This window comes from Anthonomus grandis, chromosome 4, assembly GCF_022605725.1.
Source record: "Anthonomus grandis grandis chromosome 4, icAntGran1.3, whole genome shotgun sequence".
Classification (NCBI taxonomy): domain Eukaryota; kingdom Metazoa; phylum Arthropoda; class Insecta; order Coleoptera; family Curculionidae; genus Anthonomus; species Anthonomus grandis.
This window is the reverse complement of record NC_065549.1, coordinates 19,861,740-19,869,988: the sequence shown is the minus strand read 5'-3', so window position 1 is coordinate 19,869,988 and position 8,249 is coordinate 19,861,740. Positions and strand designations below refer to the sequence as shown.

The 8,249-nt window shown below is 29.3% G+C and overlaps 1 protein-coding gene across 8 annotated transcripts in view; it reads right to left on the bottom strand.

Moving 5' to 3' along the window:
- Positions 1 to 1,062: 1,062 nt before the first annotated feature.
- LOC126734788 (E3 SUMO-protein ligase PIAS2) overlaps positions 1,063 to 8,249 on the bottom strand; it is a 63,082-nt gene continuing 55,895 nt past the window's right edge. For all 8 annotated transcript variants that reach the window (XM_050438517.1, XM_050438518.1, XM_050438519.1 and 5 more), the window contains one exon: positions 1,063 to 4,456. In XM_050438517.1, the coding sequence (XP_050294474.1) occupies positions 4,176 to 4,456 (281 nt within the window). In that variant the 3' untranslated portion in view covers positions 1,063 to 4,175. The remainder of the gene's footprint in view (positions 4,457 to 8,249) is intronic.

Here is an 8,249-nt window from a genome sequence, read left to right as displayed (position 1 = left end):
AACAAGATATAGAGCTTAAATAAAGTGGAAAGAGAAAGAGTACTTTTTTTAAATATGTGTGTTTAATTGAAGCTGTGGATGAAAAATCAACGGAAATCAAAGTGACTGGTCCTAAATCCTGGGATGCATCAAAAATGCTTTTCAACATTGTTGAAACTGATGTCAGTTATATAACCTTGAATCAAATCATTGGTGTGCTTCCCGATCCTGGCATTCAAATGAAGGGAGAGAGAATACTATACAACTTTCCAGCAATAGTTCCTGTTTATGAGCAAAACTAATTTTTTATAGCTATAATATTATTATAATTACATACTTAGAATAAATTTCTTTTATTAGCGTTCTCAAAAATAGTTTAGTTTTAGTTAAAATAAACAGAACTGTTGGAAAATATTTACTTTTATCTCGATTTTTCATTTATATTGCAAGCAAAACCTTTAAGGTCACATTATTTTGGGGTAAATGTAAACACGACTTATATCAAAAAATATTTTGCTACACAGCGACTTTATATAGTTCGTTTATATTTACCCCAGGTTTTTTTCTGGTAGAGTAATGTGTCAAGAGATGCTTGTTTACAATTACCCCTAACGAGTAGGGGCAAATGTAAACGGACAAGCATGTTGAATATATTTTTTTTATCTTAATGTGACTTGTAATTACAGAAAACCACTAGTTATTATCAAAGAATATACTATGAGCTATGTGACTGCTAATTCACATATATAACATAATGCGTGATGTCCACAAAAATCGTTTAGCAAGTCAAAACATTAAATATCCTCAACAATTACCACAATTGACCCTACAGCCGCTTACTTCGCTTGTTTGTCCACGTATTAGAGCAGGGATTAATGAGTTTGAGTTAATATAAAGATTTTTAAAACTGAGAATAAATCACGCAAGTATAATAAAGACGAATTATAACTTTTTGAATTCTTGGAAATTAAATATGCTTATTTTCACACACTTTTCCACTAAATAAACCTTAGGTTATTATACTTTTTACTTCTAGTTACAAAAAATGGGCAAATAAAAAAAGAGACTAATGAAAGTCATGCATTTTAGGCCCAAAAAATATATATTACATAGAGAAAATACAGAATTTTCTGCAGGGTCAGTTATTAGAAGATCAGCCCAATAAGAATAGAGAACAATTTTATAACATTTGATATGCTTTGTATGTGTTTAGTTTGGCGCATATTTTATTTTCTATTTAGCATCAATTTTTCAGCTGTTATTTTCTGACCCTGTAGACTTAATTCCTTTATAATTTACAACTAAAACAATAATTCTGTGAACCTAATTTACACGTAAAAAAACGCTATCCTAAACCTAAATACACATTATTTTACAAATTTCCTAAATATATAGTAACTGTTTTATCCCATACGGAATGAATACTAGAATCTTAAACTTAAGTAACTTAACAATAGCTTGTATTTTATTTACAAAAAAACCACTTTGGTATAAATAAATAATAAAACTTTACTTCTTGTATGTACAGACAAATAATTTGTTTGAGAAACATCCCTTAAATAAATTCTGTTGCCACCACAGCAATAATTATGACTATTTGTTTTATTTCCAAACCAATAAACCATTCATTTTTTTAAAGAAACAGTGGGCATAAAGAATGTACATTTTTTTTCCCAAATTCATTGCAATTCGACGAGACAGATATGTCATAATCAACCTCACAACAACAAGGTCAGCAATGACATTGACCAGTTTTTATTATTACATAACTACATTCATATCACTTCAGTTTGAAGCAAACAATTATGGTGAAGTGATTTAATTTAAATAATTTTCGTCATAGCATACTTACACTCATACCAGTCACATAAAATGTACATACCATAACAGGTATAATTTATTGTTGATGAAAATCGGTAAAATATGGCAAAAATGCGATGGCGCGCGCACGGATGGCATTAACGGATTTATTATAACACAGACTACGACCTAGTGTCCAAGGGCTATCACCTGTTTTTTGCCAATTTGTAAAAAGAATTTAGTAAAAAGACATTTTGATACTTGAATCCATTTGAAGTATACTCAGTTTAATTTAATTGATCCTAATTATCAATCCAAGAGTCAGCGATATTAGCAGCAGCTCTGACAGTGCAATTCAAGAAAAAACCTAAATACTTTCTTTAGATCAATGGAATAAGTTTGTTCAAAATTTTTCTGACTTTATTTTTGATCATAATATAGCAAAAATATGAAGCAATATAACGGAAGACATGAGCGCACTTTAGATAGTTGAAAGGCTTTGAACTATGGATGTTAGGCAGCTATTGATAGGAATTGATTACAGGGAATTCGATATTTTTCTGGCTCTAACCTCAAATAGCATAAGCTGAAAATGTATGCTAAGACACACTGATAAGGAACACAAGGAATATTTGAGTCTGGATGAATCACTTTTATTTTATCGAGGAAGGCTTAATTTTAAGGTAGTATATATAAAAAAGAGCAAAATATATATATTTTTTTTATTATGTGCACCTGATGGGTATGTGTGTATTTAATATTAAGATATACCAGACAAAAAAATTGAAAAAGTTGAAACAGACTCTAAAGTAAATTCTCTTGTTGAGCAATCTGATGAGCCCATATATCTCGAGGAACACCAATATTACTAAAAAGTTAGATAATAGTATATCTCAGATAATCTTTTAAAAATCTCACCTTGGAAGGCTTATTTTGGTAATTATTTGTCTATATTGGCATTTGTTTTAAATTAAAATCTTCGCCGATGATCTCTAGCCAATTAGAGGATAATTTCAATTCAAGACTAAGATACTCCAAAAGGATTTAAATACTTTAGAATAGTAGTGTAAATGAAACAATCTAAAACAAATCATAAGTTTTACATTCATATATGATCTTGACTTGAAATAAAATTTCCCACAGATTTTTTCCAGGATGGATGTAGGCGAAGGACCTAAGAATTTATATTTACTCCAAACACCTTCATTGATCAGTATTTTGTTGTCCGTAGTTTCGTCTACTTGCGCTGCGATATATTTAGCCGATCAAATTAGTAATTTATTGTTTTGTTGCGATGCTGGTAACATCGATTCAAAGTTATAATAAAAAGAGTTTCTCTGTAGCTCATCTCAGCTATAACACCCTGTAGTTCAAAAGTAAGACCGGTTTAGGATTATTTTAACTTTTCTTATTAAAGTCATTTAAGGATTCACCCCTTTAAGAATGCGCAGTCTAAAGGGTGTTTTTCTCAAACACCCTTTAGACTGTTCTGAACTACTTATTGTTTTTTACTAAACCTATGCTTTTTTGAAAGACAAATGTAGCTGTTTTCAAATTCCGCCACAATTTGTAATCGTTTTTATTTTCTCCATTGTTATTTTCCCTAATTTATTTAAATTTTTCCCCGAAAATTAAAATTGCACGGTATATTTCTGAAACTGCACTCGAAAAGTAGATTTAATAAGCAAAAGTTATTCTTGTTTGTACTTAGTTCGCTTAAAATAACTACCCCATTAATATAAGACCAAGATTAATTAATCCAATTCGGCTCAGCAAAACTAACCTTTGGCAATTAAAATATTATAAAATCTATATTTAGCTATCTAACGTATTGACTTCGGGTTTTTATGCTTTTCTTTCATATTTAGTGTACATTTCGAGTGCGATATCAAAAATATACCAAGTGATTTACATAGTTATTACAAATAGTTCTCTAGCACATTTATTAAGAGCTATTATGGAACAAAGAGAAGTACAATTTAAAATTTATGTATTTCTCTTCTAAACAAGTCTTCGGTTTAAAATTAAATGTTCCTTTTTTGGACTAAATTTAAATGAGTGGTTTTGAATTTACAGCAATTTCACTTCCACTACTCCTATCATAACTAAATATGCCAATGAACCTTAATCCTCAAAAGTATTTAGACTTTATATGTACTCGTAATATACGAGTTTTGTGAGACCTTACAAATTTTATTATTAATTGTGCCCTCTAGCGGAAAAGCTATATGGAACCTCACTTTCTTTCCCACCTTGTACATAAATTTTTAATCGTAATTAGCTATGATGGCAACACAAGTAACTTGTTACAATACAATCGAGATTCCTTTGTCTTCCGCAAACGTAATATAGCCGTTCCAAAAAAAAACGAACAGAATATTCACTCGCTTCCCGGATTAATATCCTTGCATAAAATTTAAATTCGCACTCGCCTCATTACCAATGTCGATGTAAGGCATAGGGGTGGGTTGTGCCTGCGCATCACTATCTTGTTGGCTTTGTGCCAGCATACAAGATGGCGGCTGAGTGGTCACTTGCGGCGAGCGTGGCGGGGACGGACTATCCAGATTTATGACGGCCGGACTTACCGGATACCCCGAGCTGGATACCGAAGCAGGTCCTGGAGTGGTAGTAGTGCGCTGTGTAGCCGGTGTGGTGGAGGTAATGTTGCTCGATTCTGAAAGGTAAAGGATAGAATGCTTTTTAGATACAGGGTAATCGTTCACGGTTAATGGTAGCGTGGGCATAGAATATTTTTGAAGAAGGTATAAACTAGCCTATTTTTCGTATTTCCCCCATCGACTATCCCATTACCAAACAGTAACTGACTTTTCCGCCAAAATCAACTTTTTTACTGGTTTATTGTTGCTAGCTTTTACACTCGTTTTCAGTATTTTTAAAATTTGCATCGATTTTTGGAAAATCTCTTGCAAAATTTGTAAGTTAATGGTCTATGAGAAAAGCTAAAAAATAAAAAAGTGTATTCCTCAATTGTCGAGTTTTGGGGAACTCTGAATTTGGTTTACTAAATAAACCAAAGCCGTACACTAAATATATAAAACAAAATTAAATTCTCAACAATTTACCTTAGGAGAGCGAAGTTGAATAACCAAAAAAGGTAAAAAAAAAAAAGAAAAAAAATTATATTTGAAGAAGTAGTCCATTCTTGTAATGGAGTTAGTAGATCAATAGGCAACTAAAGGTATTTCGGTCATCCTTCACTAAATAATACAGCTATTGTTTTGTAAAACCATTTGTTGGGGTTTACCATATCGTTGAGGTTTTACAAAACAATAGCTGTATTATTATTAACCTATTGTCGTAATTATGTAGTTTAAAGTTTTTGCAAATCCATGTTTGGTGCCATTCTCCTGTATCTTAATTCGTTTTAATCTTTTAACCTTGTCTGAGGCAGTAGATCTATAAGATGTCTTGACAGAACCCCTTAATTTATTATCCCTGATGATGGACAAATATTAATCAGGCATGTCGGATTAATATTTTTTAAACAAACTTTAGTTACCCTTTAAAAAATGTATTATACCAAAAAATGCTATTTTAAACCAAATTTACCGTAGTTGAGTAAATACAAAGTAAACAATAAAAAACAAATTATTTTGTTGACTGGCGATTTCTTTTTGTAGAATTTAAATATCCTTTATTTAGATATATAAATAAAACTTGCCATATCTTAGATATAGCTTTGTTGAGTTTTTAATAAAAGTCAATGATAAAAAACAGATATTTAACAAAAGCATCCTATGAAGCTGCAAAGTTTATTTTAATTTTTTCGAATAAAATCTTGCGGCTGATATAATTTAGTTAAATCGAATTTTCTCCGTTCTTTTTCAGAAATTTCAGTTATTGTGTTTTGTAATGCAGCAGCAACTAAATTAGCAGTAGTTTCCAAGCATTAGAAAAGTTTTTTTTCTATCAAAAATAGATTGGCTTCCTCAGTATTATTTTTTAGAAAAACAAACTAAGTTTACTTTTTTTTAATGGAATATTAATCTGCTTATTTTTGGCAAAAAAGAAAGCTAATTCTTTTCTGATTTAAAAAATATATGGTATGTCAACGATTAGTTAAGCCATTTTCCAATAATTTAAGTTCTAGCTGATTAAAAACTACTTTATAATACTGATTTTCTATTATAATTAATTACAAATATTTTTGCCTTAATTTTCACATATTGCCATATTAATCCTGGATAACCAAACCCAATGACTAAGAAAAATAACTTACAAAGGAAGAGGAAGAAATAACTTTAATTTATTTCACTTATATATATTTACCTACTTAGGGTTTCATGGAACAGTTTATTTAGAAAAAATAAAAAACCTATTACAGCGGTTAATCACAACATGAAAAATCATTTTACAAGGCTCAAAAAACTGTGTAGAACTTAGTTTTAGGATTTTTAGAATTAGGGTATTAAGATCCTCCATTGTTGGGAAAAATTCATACAGATAAAGCAATGTTTTCGACGGCAGGAAGGTATACATAAAATTTACACTATAAAAATACGTAAAAATAAGTCACTGCAAGTGACTGGTTATTTAAGGTTACTGGCTTATTACTGATTATTTAAGGGATAATCAATATTTAAATCTTATCAAGCACAAAATTGAAGCCTACGTAGAAAACTTGCGGTTCGCTAATATCAATATGCCATGATTCAATAGCCGGCTAATACTCCTAATTTAAACCCTCTAGATATTTTTTTGTAGGGATATTTAAGAAATAAAATTTATTAAGACAGCCCTGGAAAGCCCAATTCATACAAAAACTATTAAATGTGTATTAGAAATCGTAGTTGGCATATTGAAAATAAAAAATTAGCGGTAATTTAGTTCATTTTATAACAAAGCTGTTTACATTTATTTAACTTTTCGAATAGGATTTATTCCATAGTAATAAATAGTTTAACCTCTTAAACGTCATTTAAAGCCAACGTAAATTAAATCGATAGAATTCTGCAAATCTTCAGAATCTATGAGCTAAAGAAATTTTCTGGAAAAGAGTTGGATTAAGAGTTAGCAAAACCCTAGCAAATGGAGATAAATGACGACTCAAAAATTCAGAAAACGACTTTAACGTAATATTCGAGAAAAAAAACTCGAGAAGCTCAATTTTCTCAGGTGACAAAAAGTAAAGAAAGGATGCAATATTTGCCCACAGCACAAACATAATTTTTTCTCTTTATTTGTAATTTGTTATAATACAATGATAATATAAATTAAATATTTTTATTTTGCTTTAGTTTTTTTTTTGTGTTCAATTTCTATATTATTAATTTTTTTTTATTTAGATTACTGTAGGTATTGAACAATAATTATAATACTTGAAAAAAAAAACACAAAATCATAGTAGGCACGCGACTACTTAAAGGTTAAATGTTGACGAAAAAATCTTTCATTTTGAGCAAAAATGGTCCATTGAAAAAAACAGCTTATGGCAATCCCTGCAGATTTATGTATGCAAATATTAAAACATCCCTGTATTTTAATATTTATAATAAATAATTATAACCTTAGCTTATAGCTATTTAAACTTATAGCTACAAAGCATGACTATCGAAAAAGCTTTTGCCAACGATAAAAATGCGTTTAATAAAAATTTTAATACTAAGAAAGTTCAAAAATATTCTGCCCATTTTGATATCCACAGAGTTTTACAAATCAGACCTGATGCAAGGCGATTTCATAACTTAAGAAGAAAGAAGTTGAGCATTTAGTTACTTATGAAAACAATAAGAGGTCAAATATAATCAAATTTATCAAAATATTTTAAGCCACTCATAAAAATCAACTTAATTTATAATTTATGCCAAGGTGCATGATTTAAATCAAATGTTATTTTTTCTATACGACATATTTTCATGTTAATAATACCCAATTGTTATTATATAATAGAAAATCGTAATTAAAGCATTTTAAGTCATACTATTCCAAAATTAGTAACCGGATGATATATTATCTTATTTCTCTTAAAAATGCAATTTATTTATTTTAGTGACACAGATAATTCACAAAAATATAATAAAATACATAATAACAACAATAACAATAAGTGGCAAAGAATACACTTAACAAAATATTTGGATGTTATATATCGTATATAACTGTCAATTTCCAAATCTGAGAGACAAAGCTTGATCTTAGCAAATTTTAAAGTAAAATCCAAATAAATTTTAATAAAAGTAAGTTATTTTATGAAAAAAAAAAAATGAATTTAATCCAAAAAATTTACGTTTTTTTTTGATTTTTCAAAAAAAAAATAAAATTTTTTCCAGCCGTGAATTATACCTTGCATCTTCAGAATGCAGTTTAAATCGGGATGTTTAAGGAAATTTATATATATTATATTTTTATATGAGTACATTTTCCCACCAAATAATGCAAGGAAAGGATCGGAACAAATCGATCCATCGAATTAATCTACAAAATACTTAGTAGTCTTGTATATTTTG